Genomic DNA, 25,532 nt, shown 5'->3' with positions numbered 1-25,532 from the left:
TAAGCCATAAGCTGTGTTGCCACTAAACTCAAGATCTCAGGATTAGCTACAGAACACCAATATGTGTACTTGTGCATCTGTTACAGTCTTTAAAAGTTCATTTAAAATGTAACACTGATAAAACTTTTTTTTTAATCTAATTCTAATAATTTATCTTATTTTTTGCAACATGTTTAATTACTTGTATTGAAAGTGTCATCTGAGTTTCGCTGTATTACAACAGGACTGGGACTGTAAGAAACCCATAAATGCACAGGTAAGAAGGCACTTGTCTTCCAGTAGTTCAAGTCAGAGAAGGCCTTACCCAGACAGTGGCACCTTACACTTTGAAGGATTAGCAAAAGTCCCCAGGCTTTGCCACAGTCTCAAAACCTGTCCTCATGTCCCTGGACAAAGGTGCTGTGTGTGGTCTATAACACCATGAAGCTCATGACAAATTCCAGTAGTTTCTGCCTGTTGCGCTGAGGTAGGAACGTAGTGCCGAGTTCCAAAATGACATCTTTCCTTTGCTGAGTCTGCTTGAAAACCTGAAGCACAGAATGAATTCATGTAAGCATCACTATGTTAAAGGAACCTCCTTTCTTCTGAGATTAAAATGTTATGGTCTATACTAAGTTTTCTCTCATTTACAAAACTTTTTTTCTTTTCACTTCTTGAAGGCTTAGATGGCAACGCCTTTAGCTGTTACTAGAATTCACTCAGTGTTGAAGCCCTTCAGGGGTTATGGAAGAAAAATTGAGAAATAATTACAGTGCATGGTAAACAGCCAAATCTTAACAGTGAGGGACAAAACAAGCAAAGGCATCCAACTGAAAGTGTAAGCACTTTGAAGTAAGAATTCAGATGCTCTGCAATAATAGATGCGCAGCAATCATCATCTAGTTCCACTTTTCTCTCTAGTTTATCCTGCTCTTGAAAAATGATGGATTCAATATGTGCTTTCCTCACAGCCATTCAGAGTCTACAGAAGTCACCTTTACTAGGCCAACTATTGTTGGATCATTCAATACATCAGAATTTAAAGACAAACACTTCAAAACCCATACCCAGCAACATTTTGCCTAAATGTCAATACTTTCAATATTATAATGCTGTATCTTATCTGGCATTCAGGAAGCCATAGCAGTCTGATGAAAGAAAAACACTTCACTTGCAAAATCTAGATGAGTGATTTATAATTTAAATATTAGTGGTAAAGTACAAAATTGAATGTTTATCTTAAAGAACACCTGTTTCCTCATGGTGAGCACTGAAGGTGTATAAGGATGGTTCTTCTGGAGCATCAATCACTGCTAAGCCAAAATTCAATACCTAATGCTTTTTCAAAGATTTAAATAGACTTCAAGATTAAATTTAGCTGTTACTGAACATAAAACATGCTCTCAGCCTTTCAATATTGTTCAATAGGGACACAGAGTAGAACAGAGAACTTCATTTGCTGTGAATAAAAATGTCTAATGCCCCAGCCAGCCATCCCAGGGGCAAGAAGTGCCCTGCTCTGCAGCCTGTGCTCTCTGTTACAGCCCTCAGCCTGAAGGAAATCAAAATGCTCCAAACCCACAACACATTTCCACAGATACATTCACTGATTTTAAACTGACACTGAACAGATTCCTTGAAATGTCCTAATTGTGCTTATGACTGAAATAAAACTTAACAGTTGCCTGCTCTGAGCACCAAACACTTACTCCAATTTCCTTGAAGACTTTCACCGCATTTTTCACGTGACTGTAGGTAGCACTCTCAGCTGCAGGAGAGAAAACCCAGACATAAACAAACTGAAGTTCAATTTGGGCTACCTTGTGGTAGAAAGAACAGAATTAATCAAACCCAGTTCCAAAACCAGTTTAACATACCATACACAGCAACATTCTTCTCTGTCCTGCTTATTAAGTGCCTGTGTAGCTTCTGAATATATTCAGACTCTAAAACAGGACCACTAAAATTGTGCACAAAGATCACAGCAGAGCTGTATGCCTCCAGTAACGGTCCCAGCAACCTCTGCAGGAAAGTGATGTACTGTTGGTGCTCTTGAGATTGGCTCACCTAAGAAAAGGCAACAGAAGGTTCAGTGACAAAGACCAGTGGAAATCAGAAATAACCTGCAAGGCATAACATGGCAAACAAAATAAAAACAAAAGCACAAAAACTTGTATAAAAACAAATATGGGGGCACAGCACAATATGGGAGCATAGCAAAAAAGAAGACATTTATCATGAGGGACAAAACAGGCACTGAACATCACAGACCAATGCTGTTTCCTCCTCCTCCGGGGTATTACTGTTTTCCCAAGATAAAATTAAAGACATCATGCTGTTCTGCAGCCAGCAGAAGGGCTGCCCTACATTCACAGACAAGTTTTTAAGTGTTAACAAGATATCGTAAAGTGTGTTTGTGTCAGCTCTGAGAAAACTAGTAATGTATCAACAGAAGTAATCTATGAAGTGAAATATAGGCTGAATATAAATACCAGCTGGATGTGCCCCTTTTAGACTGCATGTAAAGAATAAAGCCAAGATACTCGACTCTTTATCAGCTTTCATGACTCTAACCATTGCTCTTCCACCTCCCTGGAAAGATTGTTTATGTTTCCCCAGCTGTTTTCCTCATGGGAAGGAGACAACTGAACTATACAAAAATCCTAACACTGCAAACCAACAACACCACACCCCCACCCCCCCCCCAAAAAAAAAAAAAGAAAAATAGCAATATTACCTTCAGGTAGCAATCTCTCTGCTCTTCTCCAAAGTCACTGTCTTCATCTTCCTCATCACTTCGCCAAGATATTGGCTCAGGAAGCTTTTTATTCCACTGCTGTTCTGTAAGACTGGGGCTAACATCCTCCTGATCATCCTGCTTAAATTTCAAGAACAAGGTGGTAAACAGGTAAAACTCCAAATCCAGGCAAGCAATAGGTTTATTTTATAATCTCATCTGACTTGATCAATGTATTTATTAACCAGTACTTAATGGAATATAGGCAAATATAGGCAGCATTGAGAAAAGCAGAAGAGATGTTTGGTGAAAAAGACTGAGTATTTTTCTTGCTTCCTCCTGGGTGCCAAGGTTTGTTTACTGTGCACAAAAATAAGTTTAATGAAGCAAAGATATGCTGAATCAGCTGCCTCTACTCCTAAGGCTTTCTTTGTACTGTGCACCTCTGGCAAACTGCACCACAGAGACTCCCCTACAGCCCTGACACTGCAAGCTGAGGAGCTTTACAGTAATTCTGAGATCAATGCAAAGGAATTAAAGAATAACAAAAGATCTGGACTCCTGACTCCTGTAGAGATTAAAAATCCATGTAGCTATGCAACATTTGAAAAGGCTCCAATAATAAAATAAATCCCAAGTTTCAAGACAGTACAAAAAATATGTGTCTTCCTAAGTAGCTTTACTGGAAAAATGAAGTAACACAGAGAGTCATGAAGTATCACAGGCTGACTGTACCAAACTGTCTGACACTTAGGAACAGGAATGAAGCAGTCTCAGTCCTGGGCACGTTGTTACAAGCTTTCAGTAACAACATATACTTAGAATAAGTCTCACAACTAAGCATAAACTACCTATAGTACAGTACACTACTATTACAGTATCTCTGCACTTTACCTCAGCCACCAGGAGAATGCCATACTGGATCAGCCTTTCCACAGATTCATGGCAAACCTGATAGATCACCTGGCAAGGCTGCACAACAGAAAAGGAATGCAATGAAAAAGTCACATCCATTATACCCATTACAGCAACATCATTCCCAGCTCAGTATGAGTGTTTTAGATACAGCAGTATTATTTCTTCTATGCAAGCTGTTAAACTTTCAGCATAATCCAAAAGCACCACTCTTGTGTTTATCCTGGCAGGCATTTAAAAAATTATAGTGAAATAGGGTATTTAGGACATCCAAGATTTTTCCAAAATACATTACCACTGGTAGAAAGCCACATCAAATATCCTCCCTTTTCATTAGCCTCTAATAATCAAACAGCAGAAGGATAATATTACTAAAGAACTCCAGTATATGAGCTAACATTACTACACAGACAAAAATACTATGTAAGAACTAATTAGAGAATCTCTAGAATTTTAAAGAACTTCTACACATAAGAAAAAAGAACATCTAGCACTTAAAATTGAAAGTATGCAGTGTCTGAAAAGTGAGATAACATCAGCTCTCGTCAGTGTTTTGTAACCATTAAAAGTCAGGCCATGTTTAAAATTGCCACTAAGTACTAGGTGTGGCACAACATGAGTACTGCACTCCTATGCAAATAAGGGATATCTTTAGAATATGGAGCCTTACTTTCCAACATAATTTCTATTCCCTGTGCAAACTCATAGGAGCTGAGTACTCACAAAGACTTTTGTTTCTTTAAGTAAAATAAATAAATTAATAAGTAGTTTGGGCAGAATGCAAATGCAGCTGTGATGATCTAATGACAGGAATGACACAAAATATGTTAGAGAAGCTGCTCTCTCAGCTTCCCACAACTCCAAGGGGGCTTCTTAATGCTGCCTTTCTCGAGAAAGGCCTAAAGTACAGCAGAAATGTCCCAGGCCCAGCCCAGCATCACCCACTTCAGCACCTGCAGGAGCAGCAGGTGGCACTCAGTGTGTGACAGCCACTGATACCCACCACCATCACACTGCACTGACAGGGAACAGATTAGAGCTGTGACACTTGTAGAAAGCATCCTGTAATTTTAAAGTAACAAGCAGAACAAAAACTGGACAATTAATGCAATTACTTACCAAAGATACAGTGAATTCATTAGAAAGCAAGTAGCACAAGCTGGCAGCTTTTCGGACCAGGTGTTCTTGACTGATTAAACTGGGAGAAGCAGCACTGGTACCATTTCTGTACCTCCTGCTCTGAATCGCGTGAAGACTGCAGGCTGGAGCAGAAACAAACACAGGCAAAGTTTAATTTTCCAAAGGGCTTCAAGGCAAAGGATACATCAGACTTCTGTTTTGCTCACTTTTGGGGCTAAAAGCAGTCAAATATTACACATGCGATCCAAGAATAAAGACAGATTTAACCACTATTTTGTCTACTAATGTCAGATCAAAATAAAATCTCATTAAATTACTGCTCACTAAAGCACAGGTTTTGCCATGTTGGCTCAGAACTCTTAATAGTGCCTTGACTATGACAGTGACCAGTACACAAATATTTCCAAGAAAAATAAAGGATGAGGGGAAAAAAGAATGGAAATGTTCCTCAAACAAAATACAAGTTTGCTTTAAAATTGTTTGTTAATGTAACTGTGGGTTGAAACAGGAAGAGAAAAAATATATTAAAGTAGATAACATGAGTAACTGATGGGGATTTTTCTGCAGATACTTGACTTCAGGAGTTAAAAGAAAGTCTTTCCTTGATAAAAACATACCAATAACAGCCTCTTTAATGAATACATGAAGCAGTCCATTGCTGTAGAAGTTGAGTTCAAAGACAGCAGGTATTGTGATGCTGGGAGTGACGAAGAACTCATTGTTTCTGCTTGTGTTTGTGATATTTACACAGTTCCCCAACAAGTGGATAGCATGCATGACAACATCATCTGAGTTTCCTGAAAATCCCAAGTCAAAGTCACGGGCTAGGACCTCCTCCTTCATGGAGAAGAAATCTTCTACCAGTCTGGAAAGATCAGTTCCCTAGAAACAAACAGAGAATCACACAGTTAAACACTTTTTCTGTACAGGAGTCTATCAGTAAACCACATAATCAGGTATAAATCAAACACAATACACTAACTGCCAATAATCCAAAGAACAACCAGTCGTATCAGAAAAACTGATTTTCACTGAGGTTTTGATGAAATAGGTCCACATGCAATGTGGATGCAATTATATTTTACAGCCATTGAACTATTTGGGAATGCAAGGTTTTTCTTTGCTTCTTGGTTTATTTCACAGCCCGCAGAGATCTGAATTACCCCAAGACCATGTCAAAGGTATCATATTTCCATTACCTATGCTATAAAGTGAATGATCAATTAGCTGGGAATAGTGTGCTTAACAGAACTGAACAATTGGTTTGAAACGAGGAAAAGCTTTTCCTCAGGCACCTTCTTTTCTTATTTTCAGTCAAGATGGAGTCAGATCACATTGTAAAATGTTTCTTCGATTCCACTCTTTTAAGAAATTGGGAAGACTGGACTGATGAGAACGGTGACACTCTCACCACAATCAGGATTATACAACTGACCAATGTTCTTCCATTTATTCTCAATTTATGTTCAATAAAAGCTTCAGATTTAAAGGAATTTTAGAAAAAATGCAAAACAAACTTGGAGGAGGAAAAAAAACTTCTTCCAAATCTCATGCACTACACTTCAGGTAAACATTAGCACCATTCTGCCATTGTGACATAGTATTTTAGTACTGAGGAAGATAAAAATCTATTTGGAAATTATTGAAACCATTTCTACTGTATTCAATAGTGATTTGAGATCTAAAAAACAACCCTAATACAACAAATGACATCCATGTAATCTTTAAAAAAAGCATAACACTTTGAATTACAGAGACCTATTTCCACATGAGCATTTATTATCATCCCATCAATAATGGCTTGTGTTCAAGCAACCACTGCTGACTAAAATATCACACTCAGACCACCTGAAATCCTATTAATGCAAATGCACCTCTCTCTTTTCAATCAGTATCATGCAATAGTAAAATCCATACTCTTTTTTTTCTTTTTAGATAAGTTAAAAAGGCCAAAGCAGTGACTGGCTATTTAAGCAGCACAGAAGCCTTACCTGCCTGTGTCTGTACAGCAACAAACAGGCAACAATGTGGGTAGACATCACAGCACAGGACTTGTCAGCAGCTAGAGGTGAACAAGATAAACTTGTTAAGCACCTGAGACATTCAGAACACCATTACAAATCAAACAGTACCCACTGTTTTAAAAATAATAACAGCAATGTGGACACAGAACTATACCGAATGAAATACAAAGTGTATTAAGTCTGTCTAGAAACAATATTAAAGTAATCGAAATAACTTGGACTAAGAAGGCCAAATAAAACTTAAATATTTACTAAGGTAAGTACTGTTTTCTGTGTATCTCTGGTACCACAAACCACAGATCTACTGACTGAAGCATACACCACATAACCTACAAAATCTGGCAACACTGGTTCCATGCAGCTAGATGAGTTCATGTGTGATTTTAAATAATGCCATTAAGACACTCCAATAGCTCCTTACATGAAGGGACAAGCATTAAGTGTAGACAACCAAGCACTTCAGAGTACAGAAAGTTTAGTGTACTAGTCCAACAAACAGAACAAAAATCTTCTACTTGATCAGAAAAAGAGTTTAATGAAACTTTGAAGAGGAAGGAGGGAAACAAAGGATGGAGAATTGTCAAGATTATCATCAAGTAAATCATGAAGTGATCACCTGAATGGAGACAATTAGGCAGTGTGACATTACCACACAGAAAATTCATGCCGTCAGCAAAACCAAACAGGGAGCTGACAGCAACCTGCTCCAGTGGAAGGTGTCCCAGCCTATGGCAGGGGGGTTGAAATGAAATCATCTTTAAGGACCCTTCCTGTCCACACCATTCTATCATTCTGTAGCAGTGATACTCTTCCAACACTTACTGAACAAAATGTGCTCAGCCAAGTTGGATATCAGCTCTCTTCTGAAGGGTTCACTGGTGATATCCCTGGAGTTGGGCAGAGAGGCCTCTGCACTTTCATCCACAGTATCATTAGATCTGAATACAGAATTAAAATTAACATGATGACATTTACATTCTGATGAAAATGCAAAGTAATATAAACTGATTTTTTTTTTTATATACACTAACTGAACCACAGCACAAGATACCATTACAGTCTGGTAAGGGCAGAAAATGTTACCAGCAAAAAGCTCTACCAACTTCCCCTGATTATTTCTTTGCACTGCACAACAATCTATGATAGAACTACCAAAAGAAAAATTGCAAAATTTTTCTGTGGCTATTCATGACTTTGCTGTAACACCAATTGCTCTTTTTTCCTTCAAGGAATATGGATAACAAGAGAAAAAGCAAATTTGCCTAAAAAACAGAGCCTAGTCTCTCTACAAACTAGAAATGGTCTTTTGTATAGACTTTCAACTTTCTAAAGGTACAGAACTGACTTTGTCCCCTCCAGGACCACACAGGTTTGTATAACTCCTGAAAAAAACAACTAAAATGGGTATCTATGTAAGAAATGCAGAACTAACCCTTGAACAGTTTTGCAGTTCTGACAGCCACCTCCTTGAAACAAGGAGTACTAACTCACAGGTCCTATTTGCTTTGGAATTATTCCATAAACCTTGTGAAATGTTTGTGAGGTTCAAAACCAAACCCTTTAGTTTACACTAAGCATGCAATTTCCCCCCCTAAATTATTCCATAAAATATATGAACAAACCAACAGAGGTTACTAAGACAAACAAAAAAATACATAAGGAAAAAAGTCTACTTGAATTTATTGGAACAGAACTCACCAGGAAGAATGTAACTCTTATAATAAATTGCACAGTTATAATTGCCTAAGTTTTGCACTTTTCTATAAGCAATTAGATTATTCATGGGGAGTTCAACCACTGCTTGGAATGTAATGCAGAACACTAAAAAGATAAACAAACAAACAAATCCCAACCTGCCCTCCCTTTCAGCAACACCCCAAAAAAATCCCTACCTTGATGGAAGTATAGCTGGTAACAAAGCTTGTTCCAAAGAAAGAGGAGGAGGCACAGGTTTTTGGCTTTGGCTGTTTACATATTCCTGTTAAAAAAGACTCGTTATTTTTTGTACTTTTTCCATCTTACTCTTGCATTCAACTGGCAATGCTATTCCAGGAAAAAGGCAATTATTCAAAAATGCAACTGATTAAAAATAGCTCACACTAAGAAAGCAGTAATAAGGTCAGAGATACTAAAAGTTTTCAACAGCTTATTCACTTTTGACTTTATTTTATGCAAAAAGCAGGCTTCCCACAGCAAGGAATCTGTACTTCATAAAAAAACTTGCAATGAAAACAACACATAACCTCTGTCAGCACCCTGCAGTGAACAACTCCTTTGAGACAAGCTCCAGGGTTAAATTAGTGAGAACTGCTTTATTAACATGAGTGAGAGCAAAGCCTAGCACCCATTCAGAAGCAGCATGGAGACAGTAATTATTGCTCACTCCTGCCTTCCTCAAATTCCAGGAGAGAAAACTTCTCCAAGAGGAAACACTAGTGTACAAAACTCCAGTTGCAAGACACAAACTAAAGCCCCCAGAAAGGAGGCAGGGTACTGCATGCTTGGAATTCCTGAATCCAAATTTCTCAAAAGCCAAACTCCTTTTCTTACAGGTTAAAATTTACACTATTCTGTTTTCAGGACACTGTGTTCCCTTGGTTTCAGTAAAGAATGGGAAACTAAAGGGACACTTAACCTGCTGGTCAGGAAAACAGTTCCCTCCCAGGAAAGCTGCTTAAAAAGACCTCCACAGCCTCTTTCACACTCCCTTCTGCTTCCAAGCCTGTGCTCATAGAACTGCAGATGCCCAAAATTAACCCCCAAAGCTCATCTGCTTTAGAAAAACCTGCAGTGACACAACTACAGTTACACTTCCACAAATCTGAGCTAGGGCACACATCAATGATTTATGTCATTTATCACTGTTCTGGAGCACAATAAGGAACACAAGTATAAATAAGACCTGACAGAAGCTGCTGGGAAGGTACAGAGTGATTTGCATGTCACTAGATTAAGAGGGCAGATAACCCTCTTTTCCTTACACTGATCCAAGAAGAGTTGCTAACTCCCTACCAAGAATAGCCCAAGCCTTCTCCTTTGGAAGTGAATTAGTATCCTTCCCTACTACACTAATTATAATGCAGTGCAGCTGGTCACAATAATTTCATGCTGTGGTAACTGAACCCTCCAAAGCTCTCCAACCCTACTGCTTTTTCTGAGAGAAGTAGGGCAGAAAGAACACCTAATTAATTTGAATAATGTTCTAGTAAGTTGCTGTTACAGTGCTTAATCTTATTAAAGTCACACTAAAAATAAGGTACACTGTGACAGAATACAGATTAGTGAAATGTAGATTAGTACCAGCAGATTCTGCAAAGAGATCAGAGAAAATTTAGAGTAAAGGCAGATACTGCCACACTACCCCATTCTCTGAGAAACTACAGAACAGTATATGGTGAAGTACTGTAGGTAACAGTTGTGAACTAATAATAAAAGATGACCTCCAAGGAATATACAGATTTTTATGATATATTACCCATGACACTTTCATAGCTACTAATTTGCTCAGAAGTTTAAAATATCCAGTGAGATAAATGCCCTTCCTCCACCACTGCAGATGTCATTAAATTAAACTGGAAAATAGTATTCAGCTTCCTTCAACTCCAAATGTCTCTACAATGTAAAGAATTACTAAATAGTATAAGGATAATTTTAAAAACTGCTTGTTAAACAAAGAACCCCACCAGTAAGACTATTCTAAAACTAATGTATAAACTCCGAGACTATTTCAGCTTAATAAAAATGTGTCCAAAGACTCACACATTCATCAAAAACAGGGATGCTTTTGTCCTGCCAGAATGGACTGATGCACATAATGCTAGTGGATGATAACCCACAAAGAGAAAATTGAAATAAATATGTCCCACTATTGCAACACCAAAAATGTCAAACCTTCAGAAAGACCTTCAAGATACCAAACTTACTTTTAAGGAAAATGGTTGTGCAAAATCTACTCTGACACATCCATAATTCTTCCGCAGCATTCTGAAGACTCCTCTAGCTATACTCCAAAGACTTTCATTCTTCTTAGGCTTGCCCTAGAAAACATAGATGGCTGTTTTGCTTTTCTTCCACTTTGCAATTAATAGGTTATGTTTGCAATTAAAATGCATGAAACAGCAGACAAAGCAAGGCCAAAGCTTTTGACACACCTTGTAACTTCAAGTACATCTAGAGAACTACTTTTCTCTGTAGATATCCCTGTGAACATATTACTTGCCATGTCATGAATTTGCATTTAGAAGTTGGTGTCACCTGTTCCTCAGCACTCCTTGTTCTGTAATCCATGGCTCAACACAAACCCCAAGACCATGGAACAGAGGACTAGCACAACCTTGAACTATGCAGCACGTTTTCCTGCACATAGGCAGAAAATCCCCTAGGCAAAACAAGTTGTTTGATTGCTCTTACCAGCTGTTCACTGTTATAGTGACCTTCAATTATGCGATCATAGGAGATTCCCACAGGTATAATTAGGACATCGGGAGTAGCATTTGAGAAGAGAGCATCCACCACCACAGACAGAAGACCCGCTCGAGCTCCAGATGTTTTTCCACTTCGAGACCGTGTGCCTTCCAAGAATATTTCTAGAAACTGCTGCTGTCTCAACAATTCTTCTATGTGCTGAACACAAAAAGATTGGAAAAGAGAAAAAGTAAGTGTCTAATCGTATATTGTCATACATATGCATAACAGCATACAATTATATTTCAAATATATTGTTAGCAACCTTTTCCTTTCAAAAGCATTGGAAGATCGTGACTTGGCGTGAGTACTTGTGGGAAAAAAACCCCAGTAATTAATTAATGCCTGACACAAGCCCAGACCTATGTGCAACTGAATTTGCATGAATATAGGAGCAGTATAATGACATTTGTTCAAAAAACATCTCTAAGAATGGTTGATGCAGTTGATTCGCATTCATCTTTCCTTCTGGTTCCCTAGCACACCCCATCTTCCAAGATGCAAATACAGCTACTACACTGAATGGCACAAAGGATTACATCAACCCATCATGAACAGACTTCCATTGTGTTAAGTCAATCAGTGTAGAGATGCCTCAGAACAAAAGACATCAGTAAAACAAGCGTAAATTAAGTTAGAGAGCAGTAATTCCACACTTTCATAAGGATTATGCAAGATTTATCTGCTCACCCTCAAAGGGGCTGAGCATGCAATTGTCTTTATTTTATAAATAAAACCGTTATACAAAAATGAATCCCCTTTTTGCAGCATGAAACTCAAGACAAATTCAAAGCAATAAATACATCTCCAGAGTGATGGAACTCACTTTCCCACTCGCCACCCACGTGAAAAGCTACCTACAGAAAGACAGACAAGAAATACACACCACGTAGAGCAAAGCTCTGTACAGGAAATCCTTACGACCGTCGGGGTTCTGATCCAACTTCCGACGGATGAAAAATCCTCCCAGCTTGCGGATCAATGTGCTACACAACAAAGAAGGATTATACTCGTTGATTTCATTTTGTGGGAAACTACTACACCTCCAACAAATAATTCCTTGCACACAACAGGGATTCAAATAACTGACATCTTTAAAGACTAAACTGTATTACACTACTTGTACATGATGTGACTACACAAGTATTTCTCTATTTCACTGTCTTGATGCATTTCACTGCCTTGACAGGCCGTTGACCACGAGATTCTTGCATGCTGAGATGCTGGTGACCCATATAAGAGTTAACCTGAGCTGGCCCCAGTCCCTACTGTCCTGCACGGACTGCATGGCCTGCATGCCCATGGTGTGCTGCAGAATCAGCTCAGCCAGCTGAATTGAAGCAATCTGCAGGCAGCTCCCACTAGGCACCAGCAATTATACCACCTGCATGGTCCTCCATTTATCTCATAGGGCAGCAAGAAGTTCTCACGAGGACATCCCTTCTGCTTGACAGAAGCAATGGTGAGTAGGGTTGTTTCCTTGTAAGAAAATCCTTAACTGGCTCAAAAGACTAAACAGGAACACCACTTTCTGCAGACAGGGTGCTATGTGTGGATCATGGGCCTGCTGAATGCTGCAGAACTCAGGGTACCCAGTGCCTAAAGTAATGTTAGATTATCTATGCTGAACTTTCTTTATTCTGCTGTCCTTAGGAACTAGCTTACTAATTGATAACTAGTATGAATGCCTTTTTCACTGGATTATGACAGACCAGCACCTACTGGTGGTAAAACACCCTCAAAGTCAAGGTAACTCCCCTTCTTTCCCCACCATTTCCTGTAGTGTCTAGTGGTTTTTTAGATATCAAATATGCCCGAATTCTGTCTCAAAGGCAAAATATTACCTACTTCAGGTTCTTCAGCCACCAGAAATACAAGTTAAACACAGACTCAAGCGGAATACTTTTCCACAAGGTATTATTCACCCGGTACTGTTGCTGCTTGTTAGCCAGCTCACTGAACTGCATGGAGAGCTATCCATTCACAACTCTTTCTCCCATATCATCTTTCCTTAGTTACCTAACCACTCGGAGACTCCAAAAAAGCCATGTTCTTTCTCCTCACCCTAGTAAGCTTGTAACAGAGCTTCCCAGATGAATGTTGTGATGCTCCCTCTCTGAACATGTCATAGGAACCAAAAAGTTCTATGTGATGGCCCAAGAACAGTCAGGTAATTTTACACTTGGACATTTTGTGCAACAGGTCAGGTCCCACCACCTCAGTGTTTTTTCAAATAAGGAGAGGTTATTACCTGAAGATGGGGATGTTGAGATTGTTCCCTGCAGCTATGTAGGGTGCTTTGATGTTATGGCAGAAAAGAATGAATGTAAGAAGCAGGTAGTCAATGTGGGATTTGTGAACAGGCAAAAAGATAAGAGGCAAATTCATCTATGGTGGGGAGAAAAGAAAAAAAAGAAACAATTCAGCTGGGTAAGAAACATGGAATTATTATTCCTTTTCTTAAACCCACTGTTGAGATTGGTAGCATCATCTTATCTGACTGTATTTTCCAGTTACCATAACTTGAGTTTGTTTACTCCTTTTTTCCTTCAGCTGGGACAATGAGAACATTTTAGTCAATTTGTCCTTAGCCTTAGTTCTCATGGACTGTCGTTTTTAATTGTATCCACTACATTAACAATGATTAATCTCCCAGTTTTTTCAGAGTCACAGTGTTGAGACACTAATCAAACAATTAAAGGGATGTGGAAAAATCCTCACTGCCACCAAAGTACTGGTATTTCTATTAGATATTAGCAAGGATTTATGAATAGTGGGTTTCCCAAACACAGTATTCAAGAAAAACCCCAGAAAAGAATAGGAACATTTCTATTTGTTTCATTTATCTAATCAATATTCCCAAGGTAAATCCTGCAAGAAGAGTTCATTCGTTTGAGTGTACAGAAAATGGTAGCATGCTGAAGTTGGTCTGACCATTTCAAGGGATGTTGAAAAACTGGAAACAGATTGCTAATAAGAAATAGCAAAAGTTTTTTCTCAAAAGTTTTTATTCCAAATCACAGTAAAAGTGAAAAGTCCTGACTAAATCTAATAATTCATTTGCTGGCTTCCTCAGCTCAGAAAACTGGAAATTATGTTGGATGCAAGGTTATCTGAGATAATCACTCAGCCTGATAGTTAAAATTTGATCCTGAATCAAAGGTAAGCCCAGAGCACACAGAGTATTTTAGGTTGCATAACTCTAGGAGCATATATTTAATTAAGAACACTGTTACATAGTGTTCTTACTGTATTTCAGATATGAAAGAGTTCTACCTACAATCACAATTCATACAGACTTAGCAGAACTCTCACAAAAAGAGAAGTGCTGCAAACATTATTAGAAACTACTTCAGAAATCTACCTTACTGGATTTTCCCACCCTCCCTTACCTCTGTTGCTGCTTTGACCATTTCTATTTGACCTCTGTGGATCTGGATATTCCAGAAGAAGCTGTTAAACAACTTCAGTAACACCCAGCCAGTCAACCTAAGGGAAAACAAACACAACTCAAAAAGCTTCATTTATTTCTGCCTCTGTTTTATACTGCTTCTGTAAGACTAAAGACAAAATCAGTTCATCTGATAACCTATATTCAAACAAAGTTACTATAAAAGGCAATTGCTAAACAAGTTAGTAGCCAAATTTCAGCCTCCTGCAGTTATGACACTAATCTTGTATCAACCTCAGTGAAGGCTGTGAACTAGGAATATGACAGACAAAAATCCTCCTTAGTACCAAATGCAGACACCACAGAAGATTTTATCCAAAATAAGACTCTCCCTTAGATATTTATATATAAAAATCATAATATTGAATAGCCTAATGGAAAAATTGTCTTTCAGTCTATGATGCTGCAGATAGCTGCTCTTGTCCCTGTGAGCCTGAAGTAACAAATGATGCCAATACTGGTCCAAGCATTAACACTGAAACGAGTTTTGGGAGAAAAGTTTGTATTTAATCTTATCTTAAGATACATTCCTTTGAAAGGCAGAGGATTTCTGCTGCATCTGAAAATGAAGAATAACTACTATTTTATTAGCTAACATTAAAAAGGGAATTTTTGTGAATAATGTATTTTTAGAATTGTTATTTCTGCATCAAGTGTTACAAGCTCTGTTGGTATTAGGCAGTCTGTCCATCCTTCCACTTACTGACAATATCAAGGAGATAGATTTTCTTACCTGATTAAAGCAGGTGACACATTTGCCACCATTTCCTGGAGAATTTTCCTAGCTTTTTTCTTCACTTTGTTGATAGCTTTAGGATCTGTCTGAACAAAGCTACCTGGAGTACTTGGTTCAGAAGCTTCATCTACAATGGCCTTCTGGACTCTAACATTAAAAACAAAAGTTTATGAGACAGCCCCACAACAAAAGAGTCTAAGACACAGACAACAACAGCTCAGAATGAGCTATGTATTGTTACAGAAGTAACTTGTGAACATAGAAAGCATCCACACTGAACAACTGTGTACTGCAAATGCATTAAATTTAATTCAGTTTTATAAGCTGTAATTTAAGAGGCACGTGATGATTGAATGGGCTCAAAGGTGACTACATGAAACAGTATGTACACAGTTCACAGGTACTAATATTTAGTGACTGCCAATCTTCTGAAATGCTTAATAAAGTTAACAATTCAGGGGAATGGATGCAATCTCTTTTTGTTAATGTTTTCTTTTTCCTGCCACAGCAATTTCATTTACCTCATCAGACAGATTTATGCAGTTGCTATTTTGAACTTCTAGATTATTTTTGCCCTTGAATTTTCAGTTTCACAAGTCCAACAAAAATTTATAAGGGCTATTTTCCCCCTTTAAAACATACCCAAGAGACAATAAGTAGCTTTAAAACAACATGACTGTAGCACAACACAGACTGCTTTAATTTTCAAAAGCAACACCATTATCTACAGATGGGAGCTTTAAAAATTCAGCAGAATTAGGAATGTTAATGTAGGCAGTGTGTGCCCTCTGACAAGAGTAGCCTCAAGGAGCAAGCATGCGGCTGAATTTCTTTGTGCCAAGGAAAACTGATACCTGAACAGCTGATCAGGGGTTCAAGATGCCATTTAAAATGAGGCATATGAAACAGAAAACAAGCTCCACAAAGTTAAGGCTGGGTACTCCACTCTACAGCCTTTTCCCATTTTTTGCTGCACTCTCCAGGTGTACACTGGGGGTACTCCAAAATGCTGCTTTCCTACTATTTCTGAAACACTGACAATTTCTGACTTCAGTGGTAGATTTACATGATTAGAGAAACAGAAGTTTGAAAAGCCCTCATGTAGCAATTTATTTTTCTGTGCACTGTCTGCTGTTCCCCCACCACACTCCATTCATTTAGAGACTTGTAATCCTTAAACTCCCCTCTTTTACTATTACAGCAGAAATTGCAAGCTACATTCCTGAAAGGCTGTGCTAAAGATACTGCATCTTCTAGTGTTTTAAATAGTCTGACTTTCGAAACTTGCAGTTTCAAAATTAAGGCATATTTTAATGTGCTAGTAATTTAAAAAAATAGTTATTTTTGTGTCATCTTACCTGCTACTATTGAGCACATTTTCTGTCAGATTCTTGGCAAACATACCCTTATGAACATCCCTCTCTTGCACAAAAAGGACATAACAAAAGCGTCTCGCAAGCCACCCTCTGTACCTACAAAATATGAAGGGCATTTTAGTGTGATCCTCAAAATATTTTGCTGCCAAAAAAAAAAGTAGTATTAAAAACAACCAGGAATAGAATTAAGAAGAAAAAAGTAAGTAAAATTTTATAAATTGCTGTCTAAAAGCTTCTGTATCTTCTAGTAAATTGCCAATATCTTCACGTTACAGATGAAACAACTGATGTATAGCACAAAACAACTGAGCCAACTGGGGTCTGCATCCCTTCAATTCAGGGTGACACTGGCCTTAAAACATCCCCAGAATCCCAGGAATGTAGTGAACAAACCAGTATATACATTTTGTCTGCCCCCTGGAACCAACTCGCCAGCTCAGAGATGACAAAAGTGTTGATTTCCAATTTGGTGCCCCTTTCCACTGAGCAAAGTAAATATCCAGCTAAGAGGTTTGTCAACTTCTTCAAGGAACACCAAGTCCTCTTGGGAAAGCTGCTCATGTAAGTGCAGGCTAAACTCTCACAAACACTTCTGAAAATACGTGGTTTAGCCATCAAAACTAAACCCACTTTCTTAGTTACCTTTTCTTCCTTTACAGTGTTTTCAAACACTCAGTCCTATGTGTCTTCTCCATACCTTCTCCCACCAAAGTTTAAGCAAGAGTACAACCACAAAATAATCAGTAAATCTCACTACAAATTGAAGTGTTTAAGGCAACTTATGAACACAGTCCCTTCTTTTTAAATTAACCCTGTCTTCTACTCTCTCAATCATACAAGCAGAAATCACCTGAGAAAATGTTATTTGGAATATCAAACATCACAGAAGGTGCATGTGACACAGGAATAGCTTACACCCCATCCCCCACATTGGATACTCATCACTATTCCTCACCTCCCTCATTTACCAGGCCAGCAATGGACAAGCCACCATTTACACAGACCAAACACCTGGGACCCCCAAACAGCAGAGCTGATGTGATGGGGCAGAATTAACAGCTGGATGAAAAATTAAATTCTGGCAATTCCTAAGCCCAGAGCAGTAAGTACTATGCAAAATCCCTGTCCTGAGGCCTGCTGGTGCAACGCCTGGCTGCTGCTCCAGTGAGCGTCCCAAACAGACACGTGGGTGACAAAGCTCATGGTGGTTTCCAGGCTGTAACACTGCCAACATCTCCTGCTGTCATCACCTGAGTTACTGATCCTGGCTGTTAAACCTCCCTACCACCTTTCATTAAATTTATACATGTGTTAAAAATAGCAAGGAAAGATGAGACAGAACTTTTACACTGCCAAAGGCCAAAGCCCTTGAGTGCACTGTAATTAAGATGGGTGCACATGCATGTGCCATGAGCACAGAGTGGCACAGAATGATTACAGAAATATTCAGACCACCTATTTGTGCTGTCAGAGAAGAAACCTAGTGACTATGTTTTAATTACTTCTTTCCTTTAACCCCCTTCTCTTTGAGAGCCTTACTAATTTTTCTAGAAAGCAAAGATAAGGATATGCTTCTTTCTGACAACAATATTTTTTGTAACTGTGAGAATATCAGATCTCCGCTATCGCAGAGATCTGTCAAGATATAAAGGCTTCTACATTCATTTTACAGCTTAGACATAATGTAGTTTAATTGGAAACATCTGTTTTCTGATCATGTAGCAATGAAAGAAGACAAAAACGAGACAGAATGGACCAGTCAAAAGACATTCAGAACTGGCAGCTGTACCTCAGATAAAGGCTGTCAATACAGTTACAGCTTGCAGGCAGTCAGAGAATCCCACTTGCTTTAAGGCCAGAAAACTGTGACTGTGTAGCCCCATGAGACCTCAGAACTTCATTTAAAATTGTCCATTTTCACACTATAATGACACTGTATTTCTCGCTATTCTGAGCTAGATGTGTTTATTTCAAAATAATTCATTAACCTATATTTTTTCTCCTTTTATTTCCAATTCAAGTAACTTTGGCCATCCAAAACCATTCGAGCATTAGACTTTCAAAACTCATTTTAAGAAGTTAAACAGTATTTCTGTTATTTTACTGTATTCTAAACTACAAGCTCAACTCTTAAAAAATCCATAATTAATTCAAATTTAATAAAGAACAGCCTCTAACATTAGCTTTCTCCCTCTCAAGCACACACAATGCTGCCTTTCTTTCACTCAGACACTTTGGCTCATTTCTTTCAGGCTGCTGGCCTTTCTTTGTTTGCTCTGACTCTACAATAAACACTGCAGGACCTGCTTATGCTAATGATTACTGTAAAAAAAAACTTAGCAAGCATTACTAACTTTCCAAAGAACAGAATATTTTTGTGCAAATCCAGTATCTTCATCCCAGAACACAAGATATGATTTCAATAGCACAAAGACACATCTTCATTTCTTAGATTCTTTTTCATTTATACTGTACTTTTCAGAAGCTGCACTCTGCCACTAAGGCAGAGAAGAGACAGACTCTTAAGACATATTCAGGTTTACTTGCCATAAGTGGTAATAGTCAACACCTAAATTGTGAGCCAGATCTGCCCAGTAAATTAAGGTGCAGCCTGAAGTCATTCTACATAAGGAAATAAGTCAGGTCCCCTCCATATTATGCTACAGATGCTGCCATTTGCACAAAAGGAGAAAGAATTTTTTTGTGAAAAAAATTCTGGGTTTTTTGTAAAACAGGTTTGACCCCTACACTCCTTGTCTATAACCCCAAAGGACTTTGCCCAGTTCCCAAATACACACAGGCAGATTTAACAAGCACATTACTGAAGTCAGCACCAAATTTATGCATTTTAGGACCACAATATATATCAACTCAGTCCAGACCATAACAGAGATTTCTCTGTCATAAAATCAGAGCACATTGAATTGTAAAAGCAAAAGAAACCTTTGCTACATTACCTCGTATGTGTTTCATTGATGTATATGACATTACGTAGACCCAAGGAAGGAATACTAGAATTGAAGAAGTTATCCTGTGAAACCAAGACAAAGAAAGATTGATGGACTATTTCATTACATAAAAATAGTTTTGTCTGTTACATTCATCACAACATTTAAGACAATGCAATGTTTTTCATTTGTATTATAAGCAAAGCCAAAACCAGAGAAATGTTGAACCTGCCTATACAGCAAACAAACTTCTAAAATGAAAATGGAATTCAAATCACTATTCCCAAGTGCAATACTTTCAAAGCATTCTCCAGGCTTTACTGTGTGGCTGTACTGGTTACGCTCTTCAAGCCACAACATTTCATCAGATCCTGATGTAATATAAACCAGGACTTGTCTGTATATAACACAGAACTTTATTAAGCCACACTGAGCATTAGTGTAACCGCAAGTATTTGACACTCAGTCTGTAGCATCCAGTTTTCCAGCAGATCAAGCATCATGTAACAAACAGCCCAAAGGTCAGGATACCCATCCATGGTTAGGTGGTAAATCTCCACATTCCTGCTCTGCCTGAACAACAAACTCAGTCCAGCCTTGTAGAGCCTTGTTAGACTCCCTATGCCAAGCTATTAACTGGGATGAGTTTAGGAGCACTTCCATAACAAATATTCCTCAGCAGGAAGACCTAAATTCTACTCTTCCATAGTCCAAGTGAATACCTTGGCCAAGTGGCTGATTTCTTTCTACCCAAATGATACATAATTATAAAACTGGTACCTTGCCAGCAGTGAACTGCAGCTAAAACTACTGGAACTATACATATCAAAAAGACAAAAAAAAGGACAGCAAAGGAGAAGGATAGTCACCAGCAACATCAGAGCTGCACAACAGCCTCACTATCAATTCTACAATGGGGGTCAGGTAGGAGTCATTTGTTTGTATTTTGTTTAGGACACATCATTTGCCACAAAATTAAAATATATGACTGTCCTATTTTATTTGCAAATCAGGTAGAAACTATATGCTACAGTGAGAGCAGAGAGTCTTCTGCTCCCTGGTAAAGCACAGCTGTACAACTGTTCTAAGGTCATAATAGGAAACTTCAATATTCTGCTAATTTCTTTGACTACACTGGTAACCATTCTGGTGAATTTTTGTGGATCTTATAAGCTGATGACATCTTCTGGCAAAGACAAGCAAAATTACTTGTTCTTGGTCTCCCAACTGTTTAATCAGCAACCAAGTACCACGGAATGCCAATCTATACCAGTGCTTTAAGCGTCAGCTTAAACCTCACTATGAAACTCATCCTCCAGTGGTACTGTCATACTTCAGCTTTTCCTTATTTAACTCTTCTCCCATCCTGTGTCAGGCAGAGCATGTTGTTCTGTCAGACCAACTGAGCCAATAGAGGATCTCCCTGCACACAAAGAAGTCCAGCTCCCACCACCACATCCTGGCCTTTCCTGCTGATCTCTACACCTCACCTACCTCTTAAGCTTACAGCACCTCTAGCATTCATTATACCCTTTAATGTCCCAACTTCATGCAGACAAGACAAAAACTAACATAGACTAAATGAATAAAGCAGGTAGTCTTCTGCTTGGTTAGTGAACTTGATCAGCCCTTAAGAGAGCAGGAAGGAAAACGAGAGGGAGAAACAAGACTTCCCACTCTCAGTATTGGCAAGTTGTTAGTTTGGGCAGCACACTTTAAGAATTTGCCTCATTAAATCATTTTCTTTAAGAAAAATAATGAAAAAAGCAGCTCCAAAAAAAAGTATTTGGAATCTAATGAGAGGATTATCTTTGTTACTGTCTGTGCAAGGATGGCATTTTTTAACTTACAGAAGTCAACAAAGGGCTTGGTAAGTCATGCCCGTTTCCTCAGTGGGATCTCAGGATAGTTAATTAGTCTCTTATTAAATGGACAAAATACAGAACAAGATTTTTATTTCTAAAGTGTAATTGCCGTTTTGAGAGTAACAGCCTAATTATTAGCAGGCTAATTACTAAATGTATAAAGCCCTAAACTGAGGATTCATACACACCTTTTCATAAGTCAGAACACTTGACTAATCTGTCTGAAGTAGTCTCAGTTTATCTAATTGCTTGTCTTGTTGCCCGTATCATACACAGTACATTTGGATTTCTATACCACATTTGTGTGTCATTACTGCAATTTTCTGTTCTAGCAGAAGAACAGAGTGCAATAGCAATTTCTCTTTGGTCAAAGGAAGAAGCAAATTTTCCCTCTAGCCCAGCCAATGACAGTGTAACTGGGTGCAATCTATAAAGCCTGGCGTGTACACATAGCCAAATTACATTATGAACTGTTTGCAAACTACTGTGCCATTTATCAGCATTTTGCATCTTGAGCTTACAGAAAGCCTGCCCAATGCTGTTCAATAAAGTTCACATTTTAAATCAGCTTGCACAACCTCTCTAGAGCGACCATCTTGACACTGTTCCCAGCAGACAAACATCCCCACATCACAACTGGCAGTCCTTGTTTCCAGGCTCAGCAGAGAGGCAAGGAATCAGCCAGGTGTAGAAAATTAACTTGTTCTCTCAAGTACAGGAGTGAGCATGTTGGAAAGGAAGCATACTGCTCAACTTCCAAACTGTATTTGTTCTGTGGATAGAATTAAGGTGTCCTAAAAGCAAATTTTCACACTTTTATATGCTCCAAATTCCCATTATTAATCTAACACACCAGAAAATTTTGCTATCCCATTTCCTAGTAATAACTCTGGAGAGTTTTGTGCAAGGAGTAAGTCTGCACTGAGAGGTGGGAGACAAAGCATCAAAACAGGTGTATGCCACCATGTAATTCCATGACAAATTAAATGTAAGCAAAAACAACAGCAGATATATATATAAAGTATAAAAACTATAGCACAGTTTTCATGGAGTAAAGACATTGTGACCTTAATTCTGAAAGCAAGGAAACTACTGCAACTTCACTATGCTGCAACTATGCATTATTGTCAAACGTAATCCATTCAGTAATCTTCTTACCCGGCTCTGGGGAGTGCATACATAGCAACATCGTCCCACAAATGGCCTTTTCCTGCTCAGCAGAGCCTCCTTCCATCTTAAAGTGGCAGATCGGAACAGAGTGGGACGAGAGTTGCACTCTCCCTGCAGAACAAAAGACCACTGTGTAAATATGCAGAAATATGTGTTCTACTCTGTATGAGAAAGCTTTGAGGAAGAGGAGTTGCCAGACACACACAAAGAACTACCCCTCAGCTACATAAAGCACAATTTTTTTCCAACATTTTTCTAAAATTTAAAAAATAAAAAAGGCAAAATCTCAGTGTTGTACTTAAGTACGCACTGCTGCATGGGTTGACACACAAAATTTCAAATGGAATGATAACTGTAATTAAGAAACACTAAAGAATCTGCCAGCTGAGAAAATAGAAAAAAAATAACAGTACACTACATTGTCAATAATGTAAAGGTGCTTGCAATATGAGCAATGTATCTTAAGGTTCAACTGAATATCACCCTGTAAAACTGCAAGGAGACTCAGTGTATCCAAAATATTAACTCCATGGACACTGCAAGTACTTTCACCAGTTTCATGCAGAGTGGTATGAAGAAGGAACCCCTGTGCCTTCTCCAAAGTTACATCGTCAATATAAAGATTACAGAACAAAAAAAAAAAAAAAAAAAAAAAAAAAAAAAAAAAAAAAAACCACCAGAGGAACTGCATTCACAGAACTCGATCTCTGTTGTTAGGACATAATGCAAAAATTGTAGTTAAGTGTATTTTCAAATACCTTGTTTCCATTAAAGTCTACTGAATTATCGCTTGCCTGAGAATGAGAACTGGGTTGCCATTTTTAAACCACATATTTTATTGACACAAAAGTTACTTCCAGTATTAAAAGAGAAGTTACAGAAACAAACCAAACCAAAAATGTTGTTTAAACGAGAACTTTTAAGTGGCAGAGCAGCAGGGTAGAACCAAGATTGGAAGACACAAATACAGACCATCACATACTCAGCCCAGTGAAGAAGTCCCAGAAAGTCAAAAGCAATGCTTAAGATGCTTAAAAACTAAATTGTGCATGTATCACATTTGGCAAGCAGCATGAACTGGCAAATATTCCAAGGCTAACTCTTCCATCTAAAATAAGTATCAAGATGCTAAGCCTGCCATAATCCCTTCTCTATCACCTAATGCTAACTCCAAAACAAACCAACTTTGTAACAATGCCATCTTCCTTCTGCTTCTCTCCAACCCCTTATGTACATCTCCAGGATTTTCTTACAAAACCCCCTTTCCCTCTCTTCTGACTTTCCTGCCCTTATTTCACTTTCTCATGGACCCCTTGGACTGTGAGCTTGCTGTTCCACAGAACACAGAACTAGCTAGATAGAAATCCCAGCTGTCAAGACATCTGCCCTTTCCCTCAACTCTGACCATGTCTCCAATTCTTCTTCTGTATCAAGTTCAAACTCCTCCTCTCCACATCCATGCTTAATTCCTCCTGACCTATGCTGCTAAACCAGCTACCACCATCCCAGTCCCCAAGTGGCTCTTTTGGCTCCACCCAGACCACTCTCCTCACTGCCTCCTTTGTCCCCTCCAAATCCCAAGACTCACTCAGTGGAGGACACAGACTTTTAACAGGCTCCTTATTTCTATCCACCAATTTTTTCTGCCTCCTGGACTGCTTGGAAAGCTCCAAATTCAATGCCTATATGACTCTGCAACTTCAGCATTAAGCTACTTCTCACCTGCACACTTTAAATTACATTACCCAGAAGAGCAACAAGCTTCCTATGGCTACTACAGAATGGGATTCTGTACATTTACTGCTATACAAAATGATTAGCAACAACACACCAGAAGTCTGTAAGACTATCAATAGAGTTTGAGGGTATTTTTAATTTTCTAGCAACATTATTCTTTGGCACAGAATTGAACCATTGGTTCCCCCTTATGTACCAAGTTAAATTAAAACCAAACTGTATCATGCAAGAGAGACAATATTCTTTATCTCCATAACAATAAAAACTCCACCTTCAACTTGAAGAAACAATAAGATAAATACAGGCAGTAGATTCCCAATTCTTACTTACCCACTCTTCACTGGAATGCTTACATCTACTGATGCTGCAGTCTGCTGAGGTGGACAAATAGGAAACATCTATTGTTCCAAGGGACAAAGCAGTTTCATCCATGACACAGGAGTTGAACTGAAGATCACACACTGCAAAATAATAACATGTGCATATATATATTATATTTATCTGTACATTCATATATTTATATGCATGCACAGAAACACACACCTAATTTCAGAGATGGGCATCTAGCAATGAATTAGCAAACTGGTATTTTTTCACCCTTCAGTAAAAATTCACCTTGAAAGATGCTTCCTTGCAGCTAGAAATCAGCATGATTTTAATATGCTAAAAACCCCAGCACATTTGACTTCCATAAAAACACAGCTTCCTGCATACTTTTCTCTCCCTGCTCTTCTTCCCATAACAGGTCACTATAGTGCTTTTGTAATTTTCCACTGTTCTTTACTGCATGGTTTAAACCCTGCAGCCATACGGATACACATGTCAGAGCCTTTCATAAGTTTACTATTCCCTTGCACTGTGACCTTGCTCTTTCATAATTTGCTTCTCAAGGACGTCTATGATCTACAAAAACTGTCATTAATGTTCTCACCTAATCCTATCTCACAGTATATTTTATGTGTCTGGTCTAGCTGTAGTCAAACCAGTTTG

General features: G+C 38.4%; 1 protein-coding gene across 1 annotated transcript; it reads right to left on the bottom strand.

Annotated features, from left to right (window-relative positions):
* Nucleotides 1–410: 410 nt before the first annotated feature.
* GPAM (glycerol-3-phosphate acyltransferase, mitochondrial) lies at nucleotides 411–24,974 on the bottom strand. The gene is made up of 20 exons (XM_062496340.1): nucleotides 24,873–24,974; nucleotides 22,794–22,916; nucleotides 19,780–19,853; nucleotides 16,805–16,918; nucleotides 15,444–15,593; nucleotides 14,652–14,748; nucleotides 13,511–13,647; nucleotides 12,146–12,245; nucleotides 11,206–11,418; nucleotides 10,719–10,832; nucleotides 8,688–8,773; nucleotides 7,618–7,733; nucleotides 6,763–6,833; nucleotides 5,389–5,653; nucleotides 4,751–4,893; nucleotides 3,611–3,688; nucleotides 2,717–2,857; nucleotides 1,857–2,046; nucleotides 1,689–1,747; nucleotides 411–527 (listed from the first exon to the last, which is right to left on the bottom strand). The coding sequence occupies exons 1-20, from the start codon at nucleotides 24,972–24,974 to the stop codon at nucleotides 411–413; spliced, it is 2,490 nt and encodes an 829-aa protein (XP_062352324.1).
* Nucleotides 24,975–25,532: the final 558 nt, after the last annotated feature.

Source organism: Cinclus cinclus, chromosome 7, assembly GCF_963662255.1.
Source record: "Cinclus cinclus chromosome 7, bCinCin1.1, whole genome shotgun sequence".
Taxonomy (NCBI): domain Eukaryota; kingdom Metazoa; phylum Chordata; class Aves; order Passeriformes; family Cinclidae; genus Cinclus; species Cinclus cinclus.
The sequence above is the reverse complement of the archived record's forward strand: the minus strand, read 5'-3'. Positions and strand labels throughout refer to the sequence as shown.